The sequence below is a fragment of the Dendrobates tinctorius genome, unplaced genomic scaffold (assembly GCF_039654945.1).
Source record: "Dendrobates tinctorius isolate UK_male_01 unplaced genomic scaffold, ASM3965494v1 ptg000126l, whole genome shotgun sequence".
Lineage (NCBI taxonomy): Eukaryota > Metazoa > Chordata > Amphibia > Anura > Dendrobatidae > Dendrobates > Dendrobates tinctorius.
In genome coordinates this window covers 10,826,549-10,854,511 of record NW_027361794.1, presented here as the reverse complement: position 1 = coordinate 10,854,511, position 27,963 = coordinate 10,826,549, and the positions used below count along the sequence as shown (strand labels likewise).

The 27,963-nt window shown below is 45.8% G+C and overlaps 1 protein-coding gene across 4 annotated transcripts in view; it reads left to right on the top strand.

Moving 5' to 3' along the window:
* The first annotated feature begins 360 nt into the window (after window positions 1-360).
* The window catches only part of LOC141047278 (uncharacterized), a 92,304-nt gene continuing 64,701 nt past the window's right edge, over window positions 361-27,963 (top strand). The window contains exons 1-4 of one of the 4 annotated variants that reach the window (XR_012219767.1): window positions 458-541; window positions 17,510-17,651; window positions 17,744-17,888; window positions 17,975-18,891. Coding sequence is in view for 1 of the 4 variants with exons in the window: in XM_073542306.1 (XP_073398407.1) it covers window positions 515-541 (27 nt within the window). In the remaining 3 variants the exon portion in view is untranslated. Of the gene's footprint in view, window positions 542-1,523; window positions 1,642-17,509; window positions 17,652-17,743; window positions 17,889-17,974; window positions 18,892-27,963 lie in introns of those variants that run through there. The other 3 variants (XR_012219766.1, XR_012219768.1, XM_073542306.1) reach the window with 3 other exon arrangements.

Below are 27,963 nucleotides of genomic sequence, written 5' to 3'. Positions count from 1 at the left end.
TCCGCTCCGTACACCCCGTACACACACGGCTCTGCTCCATACACCTTGTACACACACAGCTCTGCTCCATACACCTTGTACACATACAGCTCTGCTCCATACACCTCGTACACACACGGCTCCGCTCCGTACACCTCGTACACACACGGCTCCGCTCCGTACACCTTGTACACATACGGCTCTGCTCCATACACCTCGTACACACACGGCTCCGTTCCGTACACCTCGTACATACACGGCTCTGCTAGATAAACCTCATACACACTCGTCCCCGCTCCGTACACCTCGTACCCTCACAGCTCTGCTCTGTACACCTTGCACACACATGGCTCTGTTCCACACGCCTCTTACACACGGCTCCGCTCCGTACACCTCGTACACACACGGCCTCATCCAGCACCATAACAACCAGCACAGCAGAGTCCTGCATACACTGAGGCCCTGATCATGTGACCCCTGACTCCTCCCCTCCTGTGGTCTCATCACAGGTCCTGTGCGCACAGAGCAGCCATATATGTGGAGTGCGGCTCTGCGGGTGGAGGTAGGTGATGGAGGCTCCATTATTCTCTATGTGGAGTGCGGCTCTGCGGGTGGAGGTAGGTGCTGGAGGCTCCATTATTCTCTATGTGGAGTGTGGCTCTGTGGGTGGAGGTAGGTGCTGGAGGCTCCATTATTCTCTATGTGGAGTGCGGCTCTGCGGGTGGAGGTCGGTGCTGGAGGCTCCATTATTCTCTATGTGGAGTGCGGCTCTGCGGGTGGAGGTCGGTGCTGGAGGCTCCATTATTCTCTATGTGGAGCGCGGCTCTGCGGGTGGAGGTCGGTGCTGGAGGCTCCATTATTCTCTATGTGGAGTGTGGCTCTGTGGGTGGAGGTAGGTGCTGGAGGCTCCATTATTCTCTATGTGGAGTGTGGCTCTGCGGGTGGAGGTCGGTGCTGGAGGCTCCATTATTCTCTATGTGGAGTGCGGCTCTGCGGGTGGAGGTCAGTGCTGGAGGCTCCATTATTCTCTATGTGGAGCGCGGCTCTGCGGGTGGAGGTCGGTGCTGGAGGCTCCATTATTCTCTATGTGGAGTGCGGCTCTGCGGGTGGAGGTCGGTGCTGGAGGCTCCATTATTCTCTATGGGGAGTGCGGCTCTGCGGGTGGAGGTCGGTGCTGGAGGCTCCATTATTCTCTATGTGGAGTGTGGCTCTGCGGGTGGAGGTCAGTGCCGGAGGCTCCATTATTCTCTATGTGGAGTGCGGCTCTGCGGGTGGAGGTCAGTGCCGGAGGCTCCATTATTCTCTATGTGGAGTGCGGCTCTGCGGGTGGAGGTCGGTGCCGGAGGCTCCATTATTCTCTATGTGGAGTGCGGCTCTGCGGGTGGAGGTCGGTGCTGGAGGCTCCATTATTCTCTATGTGGAGTGCGGCTCTGCGGGTGGAGGTCGGTGCTGGAGGCTCCATTATTCTCTATGTGGAGTGCGGCTCTGCGGGTGGAGGTCGGTGCCGGAGGCTCCATTATTCTCTATGTGGAGTGCGGCTCTGCGGGTGGAGGTCGGTGCTGGAGGCTCCATTATTCTCTATGTGGAGTGCGGCTCTGCGGGTGGAGGTCGGTGCTGGAGGCTCCATTATTCTCTATGTGGAGTGCGGCTCTGCGGGTGGAGGTCAGTGCCGGAGGCTCCATTATTCTCTATGTGGAGTGCGGCTCTGCGGGTCGAGGTCGGTGCTGGAGGCTCCATTATTCTCTATGTGGAGTGCGGGTGGAGGTCGGTGCTGGAGGCTCCATTATTCTCTATGTGGAGTGCGGCTCTGCGGGCGGAGGTCGGTGCTGGAGGCTCCATTATTCTCTATGTGGAGTGCGGCTCTGCGGGTGGAGGTAGGTGCTGGAGGCTTCATTATTCTCTATGTGGAGTGCGGCTCTGCGGGTGGAGGTAGGTGCTGGAGGCTCCATTATTCTCTATGTGGAGTGCGGCTCTGCGGGTGGAGGTAGGTGCTGGAGGCTCCATTATTCTCCTGGAGAGTGGCTCTGCGAGTGGAGGTCAGTGCCGGAGGCTCCATTATTCTCTATGTGGAGTGTGGCTCTGCGGGTCGAGGTCGGTGCTGGAGGCTCCATTATTCTCTATGTGGAGTGCGGCTCTGCGGGTGGAGGTCGGTGCTAGAGGCTCCATTATTCTCTATGTGGAGTGCGGCTCTGCGGGTGGAGGTAGGTGCTGAAGGCTCCATTATTCTCCTGGAGAGTGGCTCTGCGAGTGGAGGTCAGTGCCGGAGGCTCCATTATTCTCTATGTGGAGTGTGGCTCTGCGGGTGGAGGTCGGTGCTGGAGGCTCCATTATTCTCTATGTGGAGTGCGGCTCTGCGGGTCGAGGTCGGTGCTGGAGGCTCCATTATTCTCTATGTGGAGTGAGGCTCTGCGGGTGGAGGTCGGTGCTGGAGGCTCCATTATTCTCTATGTGGAGTGCGGCTCTGCAGATGGAGGTCGGTGCTGGAGGCTCCATTATTCTCTGTGGAGTGCGGCTCTGCGGGTGGAGGTCGATGCTGTAGGCTCCATTATTCTCTATGTGGAATGTGGCTCTGCGGGTGGAGGTCGGTGCTGGAGGCTCCATTATTCTCTATGTGGAGTGCGTCTCTGCGGGTGGAGGTCGGTGCTGGAGGCTCCATTATTCTCTATGTGGAGTGTGGCTCTTCGAGTGGAGGTCAGTGCCTTGATTCCCAAATGAAATGCAAAATTTACTTTCATCTGAAAACAACATATTGGACCACTGATAATAGTCCAGTTTGTTTTCTCCTTGGCCCAGGTGAAAAGCTTCTGGTTTTGTCTATTGATCATGAGAAGCTTGACACAAGGAATGTGACACTTGTAGCCCATGTCCTGGATACATCTGTGTGTGGTGGCTCTTGAAGCAATAACTCCAGCAGCAGTCAACTCCTTGTGAATCATCTCCCCCAAATTTTTGAATGGCCTTTTTGTTAACAATCCTTTCTCTAGTCACCTTCCATGACAGCCATATCGGAGGATGTCTCCTCACCCTAATGGGGGACAGGAAATGCACAAGAGGTTAAATAACCCTCCTTTTCCTGCTATCTCTAGTGTTTTTCCTGTCCCCTATGGGGCATGAAGAGGTCCTGATAGTGCTGCCGTAGCCGGCGACCAGAGGCACTACAACATCAGATACCTGTAACGCCAGGCAGTCATTGGTCGGGGGCTCTGCTCTCCTCCGTAGGATGGCTGCTCCCGTCTCCACTTTGGTGGTACTCGGGACCCTTGCCCGCCCCTCCTGCGCCCCCTCAGCGGGTTAAAGCGGGGCGGTGCTGTGCGGTCGGGGTCCTCCTGGATCTCCCCGGCATCCTCCCCATGTGGCTTGCAATCCGGGCACGCACATGCACACCGGAGGTGGCGTCGGGACTGGCGCCAAACTTCCGGTTTGCCTTCCACCTGCGTGCCAGGCGGGAACGCTCGCGCGGCCTGCAGTTACCGGACTGCGGGCGCTGTCCGGGGCCCCAGCCACCGGCCCTTCTGAGCGTGGCTGCTTTCGTCAGGCAGCCGCTAAGCAGCTTGAGGCGGGCTGGGACCAGAATGGAGCACTGCCGAGGGTGCAGGGGCAGCCGCTGAGCAGCTGGGGAATTCAGCTGTGGGGAGGGGTGATTGAAATGACCCCCACCCGTGGACCGAGGGGAGGAGGAGCACACAACACGCTGGATGGACCTCGGTTATTCTAATCCTGGTCTGGGTGCGTCCAGGTAAGGCCATTATCTGTACAGTGACTATGGCAGACTGACCATGGATGGCGACAAACCCTTACTACCTGCTACTGCGGAGCACAGCGTCACCCTCCTACTGTAAGTAGCGGGGTGGGTCCCCCCTTTTCTGTCCAGAGTAGTCTTGGAGGTGGCTTAGTATGCCTTCTCTCTTGTAGGGAGACAAGGCCTCTGACCCTAAAAAGAATAAACCAGGTGTGGTTCCAGGCCTCCCTCTTCATATAGGAGTAGCTTTGTCAGCCCTGCACGGACGATGTATCACGTACAGAGCAGCCCTCCCTACTGGAAAGTATAAAATCTCTCATCAGATAAGAAGTCCAATCTCCTATGACAAAATTTTCCCAGCCACAGCCCCTTCCTGCTAGGAGGAAATCGGCACCTGTGGAATCTGATTGACTCGGGTGAATTTGACACCTCTAACTCAGAGGATGCTTGGGAAAATGAGGGTTCCACTTCCACCCTCAGATCTGGGAATACTATTTCTCTTCCGTAGGTGCCTCCGGCCATTCTAGGCTGAGCGTGACTACATTCGTCACGGCCGCTAAGCAGCTTGAGGCTGGGCTGGGACGGGAATGAGAGACCAGGTTAGTTAGTACGGGAGGAGGAAGTGGAATTCTCTATATAAGATAAAGTGTTTGGAGGGGCTGAGGAATTGTGTTTTTCCCTTGGACGGAGATGGCTCCTTATGGGAAGTCCCTAAAGTGGACGTGCATGAGAGCGGCTCTTCCATTTAAGGGCAATTCTCAATAGCAAGCTTACTCAGGAAATCCTGGGACGCCTCCACAACCCTGCTTAAGGCCAATATAGCCGGGTCCCTGTTTGCTGGTGGCGTACGCCGGAGGATCACCTCACTCAAGGGACCTCCAGGGAAGAAACCCTTGACTCTCTTTCCCTATTACAAAAGCGACAGGGTTCCTAGCGGATGCTTCCGCTAAGTCCGTCCGGGTAGCAGCAAAATCTGTGGTGCCAACCGGCCCTTCTAGGTTCGTCAAGTGGCGGCTGCTAAGCAGCTTGAGCCTGGGCCGCGACCCGAATGGGAGACCAGCCTGCAATCGCAGGTCACGGGTCATGCATTTACCTCTCCAACTCAGCCAGGGGAACTCTGTGGCTGAAAGCTTGGGGAGGAGACTTTGTCAAACGTCTATACGTTTCCCTTTCAGGGAAATTATGTGGCCCAGCTCTGGAAGATATCCTAGAGAAAGCCACTGATAAAAAGAAGTCTCTTCCGGAACCTAGGAAATGATTTTTTCGTCTCCCTCCCCGTGACCAGTCCTCCCAGAATTCATGGTTCTCTGGTCGGGGGCTGACCCTTGAATTTCATAGATTGTTGCAATTCATAACCTCAAACCAATGGGTTATTCGCACCTTTCACGATGGACTGAGATTGAGGTTCGAGAGTCCTCCCCCTCAATGCCTAAGAGTGACGTCCTTGCAGGCGTAGCTCCAAAAATCTTTGCTGTCAGACATAAAGACACTTCTGCAAGGCGATCTCCCCACGCTGTGCGTGACTGCTCCCGTCAGGTGTCAATTGCTAGGCGGCTTGGAGCAGGTCCGGGACCAGAATGGGAGACCAGCGGGCAAATCGACAGGAGATAGGCAGAGGGCCGCTACTCTCACCTCTTCGTAATTGTAAAACCCTCAGGAAAGCAGGGTTATAATAAACTTAAAACCCTTGAACCAAGGGTAAAGTACAGATGATTCAGGATGGAGTCGGTTAAGTCGGCAATCCCCCTCATAGGACAAATTGGATATTGGCCACAATAGACCTGAGAGACCCTTACTATCATGTCCCGATTCATCCAGACCACAGGGAATTCCTCAAGTTTGTGGTTTTCCAGGGTCCCCGGGTCAACCACTACCAGTTCAATGTCCTGCTGTTTGGGGTGTCATCAGCCCCTCGAGGGTTTACCAAGATAATGGCAGAGGCAATGATCTTCATTTGCCAGCAGGGGATTTGCATTGTCCCATACCTAGATGACCTTCTAATAAGGGCTCCATCCATGTCTCGCCTGAACCAAGATGTAGGAAAGTCCCTGGAGATTTTACAGTCCTTGGGTTGGATACCCAACCTGGAGAAATCAGACCTTCTTCCTTCGTCAGGTAAGAAGTTCTTAGGGATACTCCTTGATTCAGGAAGGCGAACATCTTTCTTACCCAGGGAACGACAACTCGACCTTGTTCAGAGGTCTTCCAGGTTCTGAGACCATAGAGCACCAACCCTGCGACTCATTGTCCATCCTAGGTTCGCTTACAGTGTGCATCCAATCTGTTTCCTGGGCTCAAGCCCATACTCTGTTCCTTCGGTCCTATGTTCTCCGGTGTTTGAAGAAGTATCGGAATACTCTGACCAAGAGAACCCCTCTTCCTGGTCATGTGAAGGCGTCTCTCCTATGGTGGCTGGACTACCAGAGCCTCCAGCGGGGCATCAGTTGGGATCAGCTCTCCCTGAAAATTGTCATCACAGACACCAGTCAGAGAGTCTGGGGTGCTATAGTGGAGAAAACATACTTCCAGGGGGTATGGCCCCAGACCTCAGAGTCAGCTCCTCAAATGTGAGAGAACTGAAAACTGTGGTGGAAGAGTTGAAAGCAGCATCAACAACCCTTGTCCAAATCATCATGTACAACACCAAGGAGGCCCGAAATTCTTCAACCAAAAAATTGGTAGCTGCAAGAAATTTTTCTTGGGCAGAGAAGCGTCTGTTGTCCATATCAGCAGGCGAACTTCCTCAGCAGGAAGGACGTTCATTCCGGGGAATGGAGCCTAGACCAAACAGTATTTTTGCCTCTGGTGTCAAGGTGGGGAAATCCCGATGTAGACCCTTTTTGCCAGCGGTCAAAACGCGAAGGTGGAAACTTTTTTTTCCCTCAGTCTCACCGACGGAGCGTGGGGAGTAGATGCCTTCTCCCATCCGTGGCAGTTCAATCTGGCTTACACCTTCCCTCCGATTCCCACGGTAGCGAGAACACTGCAGAAGATACGGGCAGAACAAGTCGCTACAATCCTAGAGGCTCCCTTGTGGCCAGAGAAAAGCTGGTATGGAGCCCTACAGAACATGGCTCAGGAAGGCCCAATACTTCTGCCCCTAGAGGGCCAGTCTCCTTTACTAAGACCCTCTACTGCACCCAGACCCGCACAGAATGAACCTTGCGGCCTGGCTACTGAAGCCTGAATTCTAATGGCTTAAGGCCTTTCCGAGGAAGTGGTCCAAACTCTACGGGCCAATGGCCATTCTAGGCTGAGCATGACTAACGCCATTTACGGAAAGGTTTGGAAGATGCTCTCATCTTGGTGTTCCCTAAGTGCCCTAGACCCCTTCCATCCTAATATCACACAGATCTTAGAATTTCTTCAAGACGGCATAGTTCTAGGGCTCACTCCTAGTACACTAAAGGTACAGGTGTCAGCTCTTAGTTCATTTTACAATAAAGATCTGGCAAGCCATCGATGGATCAAGCGATTCATAACCTCAGCAACTAGAATCCGTCCCAGACTCCGTAGTCAGTTTCTCCGTGAGACTTGAACCTAATTCTCAAAGGTTTGACCAGGGAACCGATTGAGCCACTGTCTTCCACGGCTCTGGAAAACTTAACACTAAAAACTGTGTTTTTGGTAGAAATTACTACTGCAAAATGCATAGAATTATAGGCCCTTTCAATACAGGAGCCATACTTGACCATCACGGAAGACAGCGTCTTCCTAAGGCCTGGATCACACATCCGTTTTTTAAAATCCATCCAAATCTGTCGTTTTCCGTTAAAAAACGGATCCGCCATTTTTTTTGGAGGATCCATTTTTTGGTCCCATAGACTTCCATTAGCGGTTACCGCGGATCCGTCAAAAAAACGGATCCGTTTGTGGTAAAACGGAAACGGATCCGTTTTTTCACACAAACGGATGCAAAAAACGGATGACGGATGTGTGAAACAGGCCTAAGGTTAAATCCCTCCTTTATGCCTAAGGTAGTCTCAAACTTTCATAGATTCCAGGACATTGTATTACCTTCCTTCTGTACAAACCCCTCCAACACGAAAGAAGAAGCCTTTCACACCCTTGACGTCTGTAGAGTAGTTCTACCTCCAGCAGATGGAGAATTGGAGGATTGACCAGATTTTATTTATTCAAATTTCCGGTCGGAATAAAGGTAAAAAGGCGGCAAAAATTACAATCACGAATTAGATCAGGCAAGCTATCAGCCTCACCTACTCGTCACAGAACGTTCCTCCTCCTACATCTCTGAAAGCCCACTCTACTCATCAGTATCAACATCATGGGCAGGAAGAGGGGACGCATCTTCTGAGCAGATATGCAGAGCCGCCACCTGGTCGTCTGTACATACATTCACCAAACACTATACACTAAATTTCAACAGGGATTTAACGTTTGGCAGATATGTTCTGCAGGCTGTTGGCCCTCCCTAAGAAATTAGTTGTTGGTATTTCTCCAATATGGCTGTCGTGGAAGGTGACTAGAGAAAATAGAATTAGTATAACCGGTAATTCGGTTTCTAGGAACCTTCCACGACAGCATTAATTTCCCTCCCTATCTGATACTCTTATTGGATGATTCCTACACCTTGGGGGTAACTATACATGCTAGTGTGTCCAGAAAAAACACTGGAGATAGCAGGAAGGGGACGGTTATTTATCCTCTTGTGCATTTCCTGTCCCCCATTAGGGTAGGGAGACATCCTCCGATATGGCTGTCGTGGAAGGTTCCTAGAAACAGAATTACTGGTAAGACTAATTCTATTTTCAAGGGTGCGGTTATCATGGTTGCTTACCTTTTTCTGGCACACTTTTTCCTTCCACTCAACTTTCCATGAATCTGCTTGGATACAGCACTCTGTGAACAGCCAGTTTCTTTAGCAATGACCTTTTGTGGCCTATCCTCCTTGTGGAGTGTGTCAATGACTGCCTTCTGGACATCTGTTAAGTCAGCAGTCTTCCCCATGATTGTGGAGCTGACTGAAACAGACTAAGGGACCTTTTTAAATGCTCAGGAATCCTTTGCAAGTGTTTTATATTAATTACTAGCTGAAGAGCCCGGCGCTGCCTGTGCATAGAAACTATCTACGGTTAGTTATAACAAATTATAATGACTATATATATATCTGAGTGTATGCCCACTCCGCATAGCCACATTCACTCTATTATCCCAGAGCTACCGGACTACTACCCCTAATATCCCACATCATCCCATCAAAGCCAGTAAAAGTGAAATGGTGAAATTGCACAGAAACAAGGTTCACTAAGATCCCAGGTTTTCTACTGATCAGGCTGATATTCTCACTTATCTGCCACCATAAATATCAGTCATGCTTTTCACCAATGGACAGGCACAAACCTTATACATTAGTACAGTAGAGAAACCTTCACACACATTTTCATTCACCGTCAACTTGTAATTTGCCGGCTGAGTTGCTCATGGATGTACAGCATCTGTATGCAGTATAGTATCATATTTAATGGGTTGTTATGGGAAAAGCATTACGTGTTATATGGGTATATTCTGGTGAATTATGGGGAAAGTAGCACTTTAAAAAAAACTCACAGCATCAGAGCACAGTAACACATCAATAATGCATAAAAGTGTGAGAAAATATATGCACTTTCCTACATTCATGTGTGTCACTTAATGATACCACACGGGAGGGGGGATTTATTTCTGTCATGTACTCGCTGCTCCTTTCTGGGGGACAGACGATGGCTGGAGCTTATGTTCCTGGGGATGCTAGATTTCTCCAGCCATGTCGGTGTCTGCTGAGGTGTTGTCAAGTGGGAAAACTTGCGCATAGCAACCAATCACAGCTCAGCTACTTTTAACCAGCTCTGGTGAAATGAGAGATGCTTAGTGATTGGTTGCAAGGAAAACTGTTGATCATAGAAACCAATCACAGCTTAGCTTCTTTTGAACAGCTCTGGTGAAATGAAAGATGCTTCGTGACTGTGTGTATATCTGGGTTCTCATTGGCTGTGAGCCATAATCATCAACATTAACAGAAATAAACACGTGAAATAGATCACTCCGATTGTAATGACTCTACATAATATGAGTTTCACTTTCTGTATTGAACACCTGAAATTAACTTTTTGATGATATTCTAATTTTGTGAGAAGCACCTGTAGGTGACATTACTAATATATTTTTTGTTTTATTTTTTCTTTACGTTGGAGGCCCAATTCCAGCTATTGCTGTGGGATCTGTGATTTCTATCTGCTCCACTGTGTATAGGATAAGACTATAATAAAGTAGTTATGGACGTGACTTAACTAACATTGTGCAGTGTCTCTGCTTTCCCCATCGTGATGGATTTTTCTGGTTGTTAAAACTGATTTTTTTTCAGTTTAAACCTTTTTTAAACCCCTCTGATTAGTGCGATCATACAACATACAAGCCTCTGATGGCTCCGGTGATGCACTGTACTACTGTAGTGCCGTGTATCATCACTGCCTGTCAGTGTAATACTAACGACCCCATACACATGAGATAAGTGTTGGCTGAATGGTCATTTGGCAGACGGCTATCTCTCCCGACTCCGCCATATACACAAATATTCCAGCTTTCCTGTGGTCTGTATGAGAGTCGCCTCCAGACTCCTCTATCGGAGGATTATCTACAGGAAGAACAAACGGATTATCCTCTGAAATTCAGGATGCCAGATCCTTCTCTGCCCTGACATCATCTGTCGGGAGGCCCTCAAATACATTATATAGTCGGCCAAACCCCCCGAAATCAGTGCTTTCATGTAACTTTAATGTGTATGGGGGCGTTAAAAGGTAACTTTTTGGATGCTGCCTCTGGCCCGGCCTAATAGACCTTCGTATATTGCAGGCCCAGACACCATTATTAAGCAGTGTTGTAACGTGGTACTACTGGTATGGTGCTCAAGTAGGGTCCCAACCCAAATATTATGATAAAGAAATTTGGCGCTTAACTTTTGAAGATATGAGATAATTTTAATGCAGTGAAAACTATAGTACAGTATGCAGACGTTTCGGTCATTAATTAAGGGGAATGAGACACCGTGTCTTTGTATCCTGTTAAACAAGTAAGGTGCTGTAAGTGGCAGACTGGTTTTATTAGGAGTGATTATTCCGAGACACCCACCTATGTTGTTAATCACTGGCTTCACAGAATTAGGTGACCGTTTGGTTTTTTTTAAAAAAGGATGTGGTCTACGATATTGTGACGAAGAGCCAGCCACTGTTCGCCAATACGTGACGAACGGGGGTCCCGCTGCCACCAAAACGTGACGGACAGCGGACCCTGTGTCACCACTATGTCACACCCGTGTCAGTGGTGGGATTGTATCAGCGGACGGAGGGACGCGACACACTGCCGGCACACGGCTATCACAGGCACAGTGGGGGCTTATCTTAGTTATCCCACCACTGGCACCATGTGACAAAAATATCCAGCAAGCTAATCTCGCTCTAACAATTTGCCGCAGGGGGGTTATTTGGGATGCCCCACCACTGCTATAACCTTCTACGAACTTTGGGGATTTATGTATATCCCACTTTCTCAGTTCCACTTTGGAACTCGCAGCTCTCCGACGCCCCCCTTACCTTCAGGTCAGTCAGGGAACTGCACCTAGGATTATTAGTCGACGGACGGGCTGCTTGTTGTGAACCGGCGGTTAGGCTGCTGCAGTGAGGGAATTATCAATGCTGTGGCCACAGCCCCTCATTCAGCAATATAAGACCCTTCTGGACAGCCAACTAGCTGCAACAACCGTACACAACGCGCTGCCACCAGCTCCTGGTTTCTCCACTTAAGTTATAGACTCAAGAGAGGGGTTCGAAGCCAACCCGAACAGTAGCGTAATTATCTAACAAAGGCTTATAGTCCGTTTCTTAGAGCATGGAGACATACTGATAACTTTACGATTTATTCCCAAAAGGGCAGTGGTTATACAGATAAAAAGTTGCTATAAAGTTGAGACATAAAATATGTACAATACAAATATAACACAAAGGGATTAAAGGCAGAAAGAAATTACACTCACAGTTGCATATTGTTCCTTAGGCAGACCATGTGGCTTGGGGGAGGGAGAAGGCGGAGCCACACATATCCGCTCATTTGCAGGTCTCTCTGGCACTAGGACTGGAGCTCTTCTGAGCTCCCTGTACGGGAGGGGTACCTTATAGCCCCGGGGGTGTGACATCACCGAAAGGGGCAGTCTGGGGAAGTCCCACCTCCCTCTCTCCAAGTTATGATTTGGCTGCAAAACATATGAAGATCATAACTCTATGGGGGAAGCTAGTATGAACTCACCAGTGGTATCATGTTTCCCAGCGTAATGAGCCCATCAAGAAAACATCAAGAATGCACGAGATAGGGCCCTGCATTTGGGCGCAACCCATATCTCAGTCTCTGGATGTCCGAGGACTTCGCAAAAGCCACCGCAGCGAAGCTGGGACCGCTCAGATCATAAAAATATGATTGTTATTTCTCTGTCATGTATGGTTTTTGCAATGCAGTCTCTTATAGTTTTACTCAGTCACAGGTCTTAAACAAAGGAACATCTTTTCCACCTAGCTAATTAACATTCCTAGCTCACAGGAAATAGCTGGTTTCAAGTTTCACAGAGCTCTGCACATGAAGACACTGGTGTGTGTGAAGGGAAGAGGGGTTTGCGGGTGGTGCTGCAAAGCTGGCAGCCTTCATTATTATTATAATAATAAATTTTATTTCTATAGCACCGACATTTTCAGAGGGGATTTGTACAGACAATAGACATTACAGCATAACAATAATCACATAGATTATAACAGATACCAAGAGGAATGAGGGCCCTGCTCGCAAGCTTACAATCTATGAGGAAAGAGGTAGACACGAAAGGTGGGTGGTAACAGTTGCCCTGATTGTATGGACCATTGTCATAGAATGGAGGATTTCTAGAAACATCTTTTACAGACAAAACCTCATACTTCACAAACATTGTATATCACAGATATAATAGAGAGAATTAATGATATGATCTCATTATATGTTAGGTAAGGAATATGACCATACCTTTAAGTCAGTGAAGCACTGTGTGCCATGGAGCATCCACTGTGCTGCCTCTTAAAAGTTGTATCTGTGATATAAAGATATGTCTGCATTAAAGAAGTAGCGCTGGTATCAGAAGTTCAGAACATACCGGTTTTAGTAGAGTGGAGCCTGGTGCAGGTCTAACGCGGTATCCACTGCTTGTTGTAGATGCATGTATGTCAGGATGTGACAGTTATATTGGCGAGGCGCGGGGATAACCTCCATGTGGTACCTATCATATAGGGAGGCTAAAATGGAAATGAGGTAATCCGGAAGCGTCTGTGCATTCCAATGGGCGAAAGTGCTCAGTTAGTGCGTTGCACCGGTATGGATCCGGCCGCATATGCGCTCCACAGCCCAATTTGTATGCGTGCCTCTTGTCAGAAAGTGAGACCGGAGTTGTTTTCCTTAGAGAAGGGTGAAAAAACTGGCTTACAGGTATGTTCTATTTGGTGGAGGTGTGGCAGTCGAGCAGGAGAGGTGGGAAAATATGGAGATGGGGAAATCCAGAGGGAAAAGGCCATGGAACAGGAGATTTAGTTCAATATAAGTGACTCTGTAAGGAGGAGGACATATAGAATTAGTAAATGCAATGAGCCAGATTCATCAAAAAGAAGAGGTAACTCAGAAGGGGTAAACATTAGTGATGGGCGAGTAGCATCGATGCTCGGGTGATCTCCGAGTATTTTGGCGTGCTCGGAGATTTATTTTTCATCGTCTCAGCTGCATGATTTGCGACTTGTAGACAGACTGAATACATGTGGGAATTCCCTAACAAACAGGCAATCTACACATTTATTCAAGCTGTCTAGCAGTCGCAAATCATGTTGCTAAGGCGATGAAAACTAAGGGTATGTGCACACGTTGCGGATTTAATTGCGGATCCGCAGCGTTGTTTGCAGCGCGGAATTGCATCAAATCCGCAGTGCACTAGCACAACCAATGTAAGTCTATGGGAACCGCAGACTTGATGTGCACATGTTGCAGAAAAATCCGCACAAACGCAGCTTTATTTTTCCGCAGCATGTCACTTCTTTTGTGCGGATCTGCAGCGTTTCTGCACCCATTGACTTCCATTGTGTCAAGCAAAACCGCAGATGTAAAAAAGATCTGCGGATGTACCTGCAGTTTTGGGTGTCAAAAATGCTGCAGAGGGAAGTGATGTCAGGAGGAAGTGTGTGAGTGGAGTGTTTGTGAAAATTGAGTCATACCGTCGCACGGGGATGGATGTCAGGCATCTGGTTGAGTTGGTAAATATTGTCTGTGTGTCTGTAGTGACTGATTGTAGTCATTCGTCAGATGGGACTACTGCTCCCATCCAAATAAGATGAAGAGAGAGTTGTCCCACCGTCAGGCGAATGACTACAATGGGTTAAAAACACAAACACAGTACATACAACATGTAGTACATACTCACCATATACGCCTAGTCCCCGAACCCCTCGATCATCTAAAAATAAAAAAAAAATATACTCCCTGGTCCGCCATAATCCAGTATAAGACTGTCCCACGACGTCCTCCGGTGATACACTGCATGAGCGATTAATTCCTGTAGTGTATTGCAGCTCCTCGGTAGTTTTCCGTAGTTCTGCGCTCCGGGATCTCCCTTAACGGCACTTGACCTGCGTGAGAAAAATTATCACACAGCTGTGCCATAAAGTAAGAGTCCCGGAGTTCATTCAACTTCGGTAAACTCTCGCGCCTGCGCAGTGTCACACTGCAGGAGCTTTAGCTCCTGTCAGTGTGTTTTGGAAGCAGTGGAGAAGAACAGTCACCTCTCCCGATGGGGCTGTTCTCCATGATAGATCGTCGAGGGACACTCGATATTGATTGGACTATGTCAGAACAGGTGGTATACTTTTGGTTTATTATTTTATTTTTGTTACAGGTGATCGAGGGATTCGGGGAATTAGGCGTATTCGTAAGTATGGTAAAATTCAGAAGATTAAAATATTTTTTTCTGTGGCTTTTTTTTTTTTTTTTTTCCCCTACTATAGGATTAATAATGGTTAGTCATCTTATTGACGCCTCTCCATTATTAACCCGGCTTAATGTCACCTTCCAATAGCAAGGTGACATTAGCCCATTATTACCCCTTATCCCTACACGGGAGTGGGAAGAGAGAGGCTAAGCGCCAGATTTGGCACATCTTACAGATGTGCCAAATCTGGGGCGGCTGTGTGCTGGTATTTGTAGCTAGAGGGGGCCAATATCATGGCCCCTTCCTCGGCTATGAATATCAGCCCACAGCTGTCTGCATAGCCTTTTCTGGTTATTAATTATAGGGGGACCCCACGTAATTTTTTTGGGGGGGTCCCCCTATTTTATTAGCCATTAAAGGCTCTGCAGACAGCTGCGGGCTGATATTCATAGCCTGGGAAGATTAACCCCTTCCCAGGCTACAAAATATCAGCACTCAGTCGCTGGCTTTCCGTTTCTGGACGTGAAAATTGGGCGTGAGCCCCTGCCATTTTTTTTAGGTTTAGTAATGGATAGGTGTCTTATTGATGCCTCTCCATTATGAACCGGGCTTAAAGGGGTTGTCCGGGCTTTTCACATAATCTCAGTGCATGTCTGGGCTGCAGAATGGTGACAATAAGTAATTTACCTTCTGTAGCCAGTTTGCAGGGTTTTCCAAGATATGATCTCTTGCTTCTGAGAAAAACGTCCAGGGAGGGGTGTTCTGGCATTGAAATGAGAACTGGTCGTTTCCTCCTCACTAGTTTCACTTTCCATAGATCACTGTTCAGCGTGTGTCTGGGAGAGGAGCAGCTGGGTGGTTCTGCTCTCTGCAGTGAGGCTGCTAGAGGGGGAGGATTTGTTACTGTGTGAGGAGGGATAGGCTTGTTCATGTTGTCGGGGAGGGCCTGTAGCTATGGAGGGTGGGGTTGTTGCTATAGAGGGCATGTTTTTGCCAGAACACCCCCCCCCCCCCGGACGTTTTTTTTTACAAGCAAGAGATGATATCTAGCAAACCCTGCAAACTGGCCACAGAAGGTAAATTACGTATTGTCAGCATTCTGCAGCCCAGATATGCACTGAGATTATGTGAAAAGCCCGGACAACCCCTTTAATGTCGCCTTACAATAACTAGGTGACGGTAATGCGTTATTACCCCATCTGCCACACTACCGGGCAGTAGGAAGAGAGGGGCTAAGTTCCGGAATTGGCGCATCTTATAGCTGCGCCTTTTCTGGGGTGTCTGGGGGCAGATGTTTTGAGCCAGGGGTGTTCCAAAAACAATACTCCCTTTCTTAGCTCATATCTGCCCTCACTCACTGACTTACCCTCTCTTACGCAGAAAATTGCGCATGAGCCAATGCCATTTTTTAAATAAAATTTTTAAAAATGTAACATCATTACACACAGATTGTCATTTGTGGTTTTGTATCTCTATCTGACATTGACATATGTATTTATCTATGATGTATCTATATCAATCTACAGTATCTTTCAATTTGTCTATCTGTATTGTATGTTTCTATCTATCTTTTTAGCTATTATCTAGCTCGATCTGTATCCATTAATGTATGAACTATATATCTGTCTAGATTTATATCTATTTTTCTATCTACCGTATATACTCGAGTATAAGTCGATCCGAGTATAAGTCGACCCCCCTAAATTTGCCACAAAAAACTGGGAGAACTTATTGACTCGAGTATAAGTCTAGGGTGGGAAATGCTCCATAGATTATTCCCCCATATGGTGTCCTCAGAAGAAGCTCCATAGATTGTTCCCCCATATGCTGCCCCCATAAATAGCTCCATAGATGCTGCCCCCATAAATAGCTCCATAGATTGTTCCCTCATGTGCTGCCCCCATAAATAGCTCCATAGATTGTTCCCTCATATGCTGCCCCCATGCTGCTGCTGCATGTAAAAATAAAAAAATGACATACTCACCTCTCCGTCGCTGGGTGTCAGATACTCACCTGTCCTGCGTCCATGGCTGCTCACCGCTATCTGCACGTCATCAGTCAGTGACGTTCAGACTGCAGGGGGAGCGGCACGCACTAACCACGTCACCGCGCCCTCTGCTGTCTGAAGTCACTGACCGACGACAGACAGCAGCAAGCAGCCATGGACGCAGGACAGGTGAGTATCGCTATACTTACCCGTCCTGACGCTGTCGCTTGAGTCCCCAGCTTCTCCGCGCTCTCTCTTCCTGCATTCAGCGGTCTTGTGATACCGCTCATTAATATGCGCATATTCATGAGTTTTAATGAGCGGCACCACGTGACCGCTGAAGGCAGGAAGAGAGAGCACGGGGAGAAGCTGGGGGCTCAAGACACAGCGTCAGGGCGGGTAAGTATGACCTGACACCCCCGACCCCCCTCCCCCTCTGACCCCCTTTGTATATGACTCGAATATAAGACGAGAGGGGGACTTTCAGCCCAATTTTTTGGGCTGAAAATCTCGACTTATATTCGAGTATATACGGTATTTATCTTTCTATTTATTTATCTATCTAGCTACATATCTTTCTATCTAGTATCTATCTTCTATCAATCTATTTCTATCTATAATTATCTATTTCGCTAGCTATCGCTCTCTCTGTATACATATGTATCTATATAATATATATTATATAGCATATATAGGTGTGTGTGTGTGTGTGTGTATAGAAATATATAAATTTTCCTTTTTTTTTTTACTTAGATTTGTGACTGTTAACCTAAAATAAATAAAATATATATATATATAGTATTTACTTACATATTGGTATCCATTCTAGATAAGGGATATGCCAGCCATCTGGGACCCGGCTGATGACTCGTACAAAGACAAATATGCCAGGGATATATGCTGGATGCGAATATTCCGGGACTTATATCCGGATTTTGAGGGATACAACCGTGCCCTGCAGCTGAAAATTAGTAATTACTTTTTTACGTTCTTTAAAAATTACTACTATTCATTTTAAAATGGAATGGAAAGGATCATAGTGCGTTTCTATTTTTTCTTTTAGATAAAGATGTTAAACAACGGTGGAGGTCGGTGCGAGATCTCTTCCACAAAACCAACAACAACATTGGGAAGAGTGGATCTTCACCGGCCAAAGTAAACTTTACTCTATGAGGATTTGAGGTTTTGGTCACCAGCAGGACTTTGAGGTGATCTGTTATAAATAATTTGAATGTAATAATGATCAATATAAATTGAGTTAATACTGAAGACTTCTTTTTGTTTATTTTCACAGCACTGAAGGGAACATTCCTCCTCCTGAGCCCGCAGACGACGCCCGCCAAGAGACAGCAGGAACAGCTGATTCGGCAGCTGATGGATCTTCATTCTGCGGACTTGCCTCTCCATCTTGCTCAGTTGTTGCTGGAACGTTGGCGACGGCGTCTTCAGGGACTGCTTTTGCTTCTGTGCCCCAAACCGATGCCACCCCAACCACACAAAAAGCTGCCAATCCGGTGGTTGAGCCCCCCCCCCCCCACCCCAAAAAAAAAAAAAAAAAAACAACTATAGATCTCATTCACAAGTCATCCGGGGAAGATTATTTGGATTTTTTCGGCTCTACTATATCCAGCAAGGCTCGGTTAATGCCACCGGGTAGGCAGACAATTTTTATGACGAGTATGCATGCTCTATTGTCTGCATTTGAAGACCCTGCACCAATAGCACCACTAACAGACTTTGTGATGGGGGTCACTCAGAGTGTGCGGGCAAAACCACAACCACCACACCGTGACGAGCAACGTTATCAACGGCCTCCCAACAATTTCTCGTACTACTCGGATTCGAGTAGTTCCCAACGGCTGGGCCCCTCACCGAATGATAACTTCAATTCTGAAAACTATGGGTATAGCCCTGACTACACTTTTTTAAATTAAATAAATAGTTACAAGTGTCGCAGACAAGCCTTAAAGCAGGTCCATGATGTTAAAGTCTGCCACACAGTTTATCGCTGCCAACACAAGACCTGCCAACACAAGACCTTCTCTAGCAAGAGACCAAGCAGCTTCTTGTAAGGCAACATTCTTGTTCTCTGTTTAAACAAATAAGTATTTTTGAAAAATGCTTTAAATCAATTTTGATATTAAAAAAGAAATGACGATGTTGGTCATAATGTGTTTATAGGTTTTGTAATAAAGTTATATTTTAAACATATCGTGGATTATTTTCTCAACATTAACATAAGGAGTATATGCCAGGGCTCTTTGGATAAATAACACACTTTTGACACTACTTCCAGATCATTTATTGCTGGAGTGGTGATACAAATGTATTCTCTGACCTAATGAACATTCGAGATCTAAATATCTGCCTGGGGCCACACCTCCTGAAGGGGTCCGCATGCAGCCACTATGGTTTCCCTGAGGTCATGGCGCCGCACCCCCCCCCCCCACACACACACACAACACTTGGCCATCAGCATCATATAAGCTGATAAACAATGAGATCTCGGCGCCGCACCCCCCCCCCCACACACACACACACAACAATTGGCCATCAGCATCATATAAGCTGATAAACAATGAGGTCTCTGCGCCGCACCCCCCCACACACACACACAACAATTGGCCATCAGCATCATATAAGCTGATAAACAATGAGGTCACGGCGCCGCACCCCCCCCACACACACACACAACAATTGGCCATCAGCATCATATAAGCTGATAAACAATGAGGTCTCGGCGCCGCACCCCCCCCACACACACACACACAACAATTGGCCATCAGCATCATATAAGCTGATAAACAATGAGGTCACGGCACCGCACCCCCCCACACACACACACAACAATTGGCCATCAGCATCATATAAGCTGATAAACAATGAGGTCACGGCGCCGCACCCCCCCTCACACACACACAACAATTGGCCATCAGCATCATATAAGCTGATAAACAATGAGGTCTCGGCGCCGCACCCCCCCCCACACAACAATTGGCCATCAGCATCATATAAGCTGATAAACAATGAGGTCACGGCGCCGCACCCCCCCCACACACACACACAACAATTGGCCATCAGCATCATATAAGCTGATAAACAATGAGGTCTCGGCGCCGCACCCCCCCCACACACACACACACAACAATTGGCCATCAGCATCATATAAGCTGATAAACAATGAGGTCACGGCACCGCACCCCCCCACACACACACACAACAATTGGCCATCAGCATCATATAAGCTGATAAACAATGAGGTCACGGCGCCGCACCCCCCCTCACACACACACAACAATTGGCCATCAGCATCATATAAGCTGATAAACAATGAGGTCTCGGCGCCGCACCCCCCCCCACACAACAATTGGCCATCAGCATCATATAAGCTGATAAACAATGAGGTCACGGCGCCGCACCCCCCCCCCACACACACACAACAATTGGCCATCAGCATCATATAACCTGATAAACAATGAGGTCACGGCGCCGCACCCCCCCCCCCCACACACACAACAATTGGCCATCAGCATCATATAAGCTGATAAACAATGAGGTCTCGGCGCCGCACCCCCCCCACACACACACAACAATTGGCCATCAGCATCATATAAGCTGATAAACAATGAGGTCACGGCGCCGCACCCCCCCCACACACACACACAACAATTGGCCATCAGCATCATATAAGCTGATAAACAATGAGGTCACGGCGCCGCACCCCCCCACACACAACAATTGGCCATCAGCATCATATAAGCTGATAAACAATGAGGTCACGGCGCCGCACCCCCCCACACACAACAATTGGCCATCAGCATCATATAAGCTGATAAACAATGAGGTCTCGGCGCCGCACCCCCCCCACACACACACACAACAATTGGCCATCAGCATCATATAAGCTGATAAAGCAGTGATGGAGGAGAGAGAGTCGTGTGACGCTCTCTCTCCCATCACTCATAATACTAAAAATAAAATTGATGAAACACAACAAAGTTAGATGAGTAATGTTTTTTTAATACATCAAAATAGGGTGCAAAGTTTGGACAAAAAAAAATGAATGATTTGTACATACCTATCACCCCTTTTCATATATTATGCACCAAACCATTAGGAGACATTGGGGCATATTACGCACTGCTTACCCTGATGTGACAATTCCAACACCCCTTCTTACCCTGATTTAAACGAGCCCCCAACATCAGAGACTTGTTAGTCAGACATAGGCACCTCATGGTCTAGACCGACACAAAGATCCCCCCAGACTGGCACATTCCTCTGCCTGCAATGCAATCATTCCAACAACGTTTTATTCATCAGCCACACTCTGGGAAGAGATACCCCATTAAAGATTTCTCTACCTGCGGCACATATGTTGTGATTTATTTGATTAAATGTCCATGCTGCCTACTATATAGGAGAAACTACACATCCTGTCAAAGATAGAATTTCGAAACACAAGTCCACAATCAGGTGTAAAAATGTCCTTTTACCCTTACCACAGCATTTCATCTCTGCAGGGCACAATGTCTCACAATTAAGATTTCAGGTCATCGAGCACGTACCCCCTCAGATGCGGGGTGATCGCGTACACATCCTGAAACAAAAGGAGGCATTCTGGATCCATGAGCTTCAAACCCTTTCTCCTAAGGGTTTGAATAGGGAACATGATTAACTTTCCTTATATGATTTGCCATTATGTGTTTCTGTACCCATTATACTGTATATTCACTATACCTACTCTTATTTCTATGTCATGATGTTATAGGTTTGGATGTATTGATGTTTACCCCTTCTGAGTTACCTCTTCTTTTTGATGAATCTGGCTCATTGCATCTACTAATTCTGTATGTCGTCCTTCTTACAATCGCTTATATTGAACAAAATCTCCTGTTCCATGGCCTTTTCCCTTTAGATTTCCCCATCTCCACATTTTCCCACCTCTCCTGCTCAACTGCCACACCTCCACCGAATAGAACATGCCTGTAACCCGGATTTTTCACCCTTCTCTAAGGAAAACAACTCCGGTCTCACTTTCTGACAAGTAGCACGCATCCAAATTGGGTTCTGGAACGCATATGTGGTAAATCCATACCGGTGCAACTCACTAACTGAGCACTTCCACCCAGTAGAGCACACGGATACCAATATAGCCTGAATATAGCAGTATATTATATAAATCAATCAATTATTTACATATAATATTTAATAATTCTACTATATATAGCAGCTAAAACAATGGTAGACCATTCGAAATATTTAAGAGAAACCAACAAAACAGTATTCGAATTTGGGTCAATAAAGAAGTACCATATTATAATCTAAATACAAAAATTACGGATAATAATAAGAGAAACAATATCTTTATTATAAAAGTATACCTTTATTAAAATAGGGTAACAATAATATACAACCGTGTCCTCTGTGTACAATAGAAAATAATAAAATAAAAATTGGAAAAATACCAAAGACATAGCAGGCTGGCAAGTCATTAATCCCAAATATGCATATATATATATACACATATATATATAAATAATCCTGATATATAAAATCTTACTCATATAAATACGTGAAAATATAAGTGATGAATTTATATATAAACACCCTAAGAAAACGAAAAATATATCTGATGTAAACAAAATGTAAATATCCAAAAATTCACAAAATTGTCATCTTAATATAAAGTGCCAAGAGAACAATATGACTATTGCAAATAGTTAAATAAAAAATTGTCATCTTAATATAAAGTGCCAAGTGCCAAAAGAACAATATGACTATTGCAAATAGTTAAATAAGGTGCTTTCCAAAACAACAACATATACCTTTGAACCAAAGTGCCAAGTGCAATATAAACAAACAAGGGTATAATCATTGAAAGTGCCAATGTGCATATAGCTAGGGTAAATGATAAGAGAGAATGAGAAAGGTGTATACCTGGAGCACAGCCTGCCGGTCACAGAGAAACACAGCCCCGACGCGCGTTTCGGAATTGATCCTTCGAAGGATCCTGACGAAGGATCAATTCCGAAACGCGCGTCGGGGCTGTGTTTCTCTGTGACCGGCAGGCTATGCTCCAGGTATACACCTTTCTCATTCTATATATGCATATTTGGGATTAATGACTTGCCAGCCTGCTATGTCTTTGGTATTTTTCCAATTTTTATTTTAATTATTATTATCTATTGTACACAGAGGACACGGTTGTATATTATTGTTACCCTATTTTAATAAAGGTATACTTTTATAATAAAGATATTGTTTCTCTTATTATTATCCGTAATTTTCGTATTTAGATTATAATATGGTACTTCTTTATTGACCCAAATTCGAATACTGTTTTGTTGGTTCCACTAGAGCACACGAACGCCTCCAGATTACCTCACTTGCGTTTCAGCATCTCTACGTGATAGGTACCACATGGAGGTTATCCCCGACCCTCGCCGATATAACTGTCACCTCCTGACATACATGCGTCCACATAAAGACAGGAAAAAACGATCAAAAGTCCAAAATGTTATGGAATTGGAAAATGTTTAATAAATACTTCATATATAAGGGAGGGAAAGTCACCCACCACGCATGTGTTGGAAAACAGACACTGAGGAAAAATTTGCACAAAAATAGCACATGGGTACAGACCATAATCAATACAAATATGAGCAACACATAGAATAATTATAGTGAAAACTATCACAAGATTGCATGTCCTCAGTACATCATAACAGCCCACAAAGTGGGCTGCATATGGTCATATTACCCAACATATAGTATACTTAGAAGTGCACATAAGCCCCCCACAACCCGATTAATGAATAATAGAGATGTATACCTAAAGTGGAGGTGAGAGCAGGGGCACCGGTCCTCAAGGGTGACTTTCCCTCCCTTATATTTGAAGTATTTATTAAACATTTTCCAATTCCATAACATTTTGGACTTTTGATCTTTTTTTCCTGATGTTTATCTCTTTGCGATTAGTCCCATAATTGTCCATGTTCATCAGTGCCATTGGCATAATTGAATAAGCATTTTGTGGGGATATATTTATTTATATATTTTGGACTTGATGTACTTCACGAGATATTTACAATACATGCGTCCACAACAAGCGGTGAATACCGCGTTGGACCACGCACCAGCCTCCACTCTACTAAAACCGGTATGTTCTGTACCTCTGACACCAGCGCTACATCTTTAATGCGGACACGTTAGTTACTTACCTAATCTTTATATCACAGATACAACTTGTAACAGGGAGCACAGCGGATGCTCCATGGCACACAGTGCTGCTCTGACTTAAAGGTATGGAGACACTTTTTTTTTAAGATCATACAATCAACCTCAACTCATACCTCTGTCTTAGCCACATCGGTCACTTACTGTCTGTGCATTACAGATGCAATTTACCATAGGAAATACGGCGGGTACCCCACTGCATACAGTGCCTCTCTGACTTAAAGGGATGGTCATATTCCTTACCTAACATATAATGAGATCATATCATTAATTCTCTCTGTTTTATTGTAGACCACATCCTTTTTCAAAAAACCCAACCGGTCACCTAATTCTGTGAAGCCAGTAATCACCTCATAGGTGGGTGTCTCAGAATAATCACTTCTAATAAAACCAATCTGCCAATAAAACTAATCTGCCACTTACACCACCTTATTTGTGTAACAGGATACAAAGAGACACGGGGTCTCATTCCCCTTAACCCCTTAAGCCCCAAGGGTGGTTTGCACGTTCATGACCGGGCCAATTTTTACAATTCTGACCACTGTTCCTTTATGAGGTAATAACTCTGAAACGCTTCAATGGATCCCGGTGATTCTGACATTGTTTTCTCGTGACATATTATACTTCATGATAGTGGTAAAATTTCATTCAAATAACTTGCGTTTATTTGTAAAAAAACGGAAATTTGGCGAAAATTTTGAAAATTTCGCAATTTTCCAACTTTGAATTTTTATGCCCTTAAATCACAGAGATACGGCACACAAAAAACTTGATAAATAACATTTCCCACATGTTTACTTTACATCAGCACAATTTTGGAACCAACATTTTTTTTTGTTAGAAAGTTATAAGGGTTAAAAATTGACCAGCGATTTCTCATTTTTGCAACACCATTTTATTTTTATGGACCACATCACATTTGAAGCCACTTTGAGGGGTCTATATGATAGAAAATACCCAAAAGTGACACCATTCTAAAAACTGCACCCCTTAAGGTGCTCAAAACCACATTCAAGAAGTTTATTAACCCTTTAGGTGCGTCACAGGAATTTTTTGACTATTTAAAAAAAAAAATGAACATTTAACTTTTTTTCACAAAAAAAATACTTCAGGTTCAATTTTTTTATTTTACCAAGGGTAACAGGAGAAATTGGACTGCAAAAGTTATTGTGCAATTTCTCCTGAGTACGCTGATACCTGATATGTGGGGGGGGAAACACTGTTTCAGCACATGGCTGAGCTCGGAAGGGAAGGAACGCCGTTTGACTTTTTCAATGCAAAATTGGCTGGAATTCAGATTGGACGCCATGTCACATTTGGAGAGCCCCTGATGTACCTAAACAGTGGAAACCCCCCAAAAGTGACCCCGTTTTGGAAACTAGACCCCCCAAGGAACTTATCTAGATATGTGGTGAGAACTTTGAACCCACAAGGGCTTCACAGAAGTTTATAACGTACAGCGGTGCAATTAAAAAAAATCATTTTTTCCACAAAAATGATCTTTTCACCCCCAAATTTTATTTTCCCAAGGGTAACAGGACCCTAAAAGTTATTGTGCAATTTGTCCTGAGTACGCTGATACCCCACATGTGGGGGTAAACCACTATTTGGGCGCATGGCAGAGCTCGGAAGGGAAGCAGTGCCATTTGACGTTTTTGGCTGGAATTGAGATCAGACACCATGTCGCGATTGGAAAACCCCTGATGTACCAAAACAGTGGAAACCCCCCACAAATGACACCATTTTGGAAACTAGACCCCCCAAGGAACTTATCTAGATGTGTGGTGAGAACTTTGAACCCCTAAGGGCTTCACAGAAGTTTATAACATACAGCCGTACAATTAAAAAATATTTTTTCCACAAAAATGATCTTTTCACCCTCAATTCTTGTTTTTTCAAGGGCAACAGGACCCTAAAAGTTATTGTGCAATTTGTCCTGAGTACGCTGATACCCCATATGTGGGGATAGACCACTATTTGGGCGCATGGCAGAGCTTGGAAGGGAAGCAGCGCCATTTGACGTTTTTGGCTGGAATTGAGATCGGACACCATGTCGTGTTTGGAAAGCCCTGATGTACCAAAACAGTGGAAACCCCCCACAAATAACACCATTTTGGAAACTAGACCCCCCAAGGAACTTATCTAGATGTGTGGTGAGCACTTTGACCCCTCCAGTGCTTCACAGAAGTTTATAACGCCCGGGCGTGAAAATAAAAAAATCGTATTTTTTTCACAAACATGATCTTTTAGTCACCAATTTTTTTATTTTCCCAAGGGTACCAGGAGAAATTGGACCCCAAAATTTTTGTCCAATTTGTCCTGAGTACGCTGATACCCCATATGTGGGAGAAAACTACTGTATGGGCACACGTCGGGGCTCGGAAGGGAAGTAGTGACGTTTTGGAATGCAGACTTTGATGGAATGGTCTGCGGGTGTCATGTTGCTTTTGGAGAGCCCCTGATGTACCTAAACAGTGGAAACCCCCCACAAATGACCCCATTTTGGAAACTAGACCCCCTAAGGAACTTATCTAGTTGTGTGGTGAGCGCTTTGAACCCTCCAGTGCTTCACAGAAGTTTATAACGACCGGGCGTGAAAATTAAAAAAATCGTATTTTTTCAACAAACTTGATCTTTTAGTCCCCATTTTTTTATTTTCCCAAGGGTAACAGGAGAAATTGGACCCCAAAAGTTGTTGTCCAATTTGTCCTGAGTACGCTGACACCCCATATGTGGGAGAAAACTACTGTATGGGCACACGTCGGGGCTCGGAAGAGAATTAGTGACGTTTTGGAATGCAGACTTTGATGGAATGGTCTGCAGGTGTCATGTTGCCTTTGGAGAGCCCCTAATGTACCTAAACAGTGGAAACCCCCCACAAATGACCCCATTTTGGAAACTAGACCCACTAAGGAACTTATCTAGATGTGTGGTGAGCACTTTGAACCTCCAAGGGCTTCACAGAAGTTTATAGTGCCCGGGCATGAAAATAAAAAAATCGTATTTTTTCCACAAACATTATCAATTAGTCCCCAATTTTTTTATTTTCCCAAGGGTAACAGGAGAAATTGGACCACAAAAGTTGTTGTCCAATTTGTCCTGAGTATGCTTATACCTCATATCTCATATGTGGGAGAAAACTACTGTATTGGCACACGTCGGGGCTCGGAATGGAAGTAGTGACGTTTTGGAATGCAGACTTTGATGGAATGGTCTGCGGGTGTCATGTGCGTTTGGAGAGCCCCTGATGTACCTAAACTATTGAAACTCCCCACAAGTGACCCCATTTTGGAAACTAGACCCCCTATGGAACTTATCTAGATGTGTGGTGAGCACTTTGAACCCCCAAGTGCTTCACAGAAGTTTATAACGCCCGGGCATGAAAATTAAAAAATCAAAAAATGATATTTTTGCCCCCAATTTTTTATTTTCCTAAGGGTAACAGGAGAAATTGGACCCCAAAAGTTGTTTTGCAATTTGTCCTGAGTAGGCTGATGCCCTATATATGGGGGTAAAACACTGTTTGGGCGCATGGCAGAGCTTGGAAGGGAAGGACCACCATTTGACTTTTTCAACGCAGAATTGGCTGGAATTGAGTTCAGACGCCATGTTGCATTTGGAGAGCACCTGATGTGCCCAAACAGTGGAAACACCCAATTCTAACTCCAACCCTAACCCCAACACACCCTTAACCCTAATCTCAGCCCTAACCCTAGCCCTGGCCCTAACCCTAGCCCTAATGGGAAAATGGAAATAAATACATTTTCTTTTCATTTTATTATTTTTCCCTAACTAAGGGGGTGATAACGGGGGGTTTGATTTACTATTTATGGCGGTTTTTATGTTTGGCAGCTGTCACACGCTAAAAGACGCTTTTTATTGTAAAAATAGTTTTTGCATCACCATATATTGAGAGCTATAATTTTTCCATATTTTGACCCACCGAGTCATGTGAGGTCTTATTTTTTGCGGGACGAGTTGACGTTTTTATTGGTACCATTTTCAGGCACGTGACATTTTTTGATCGCTTTTTATTCCGATTTT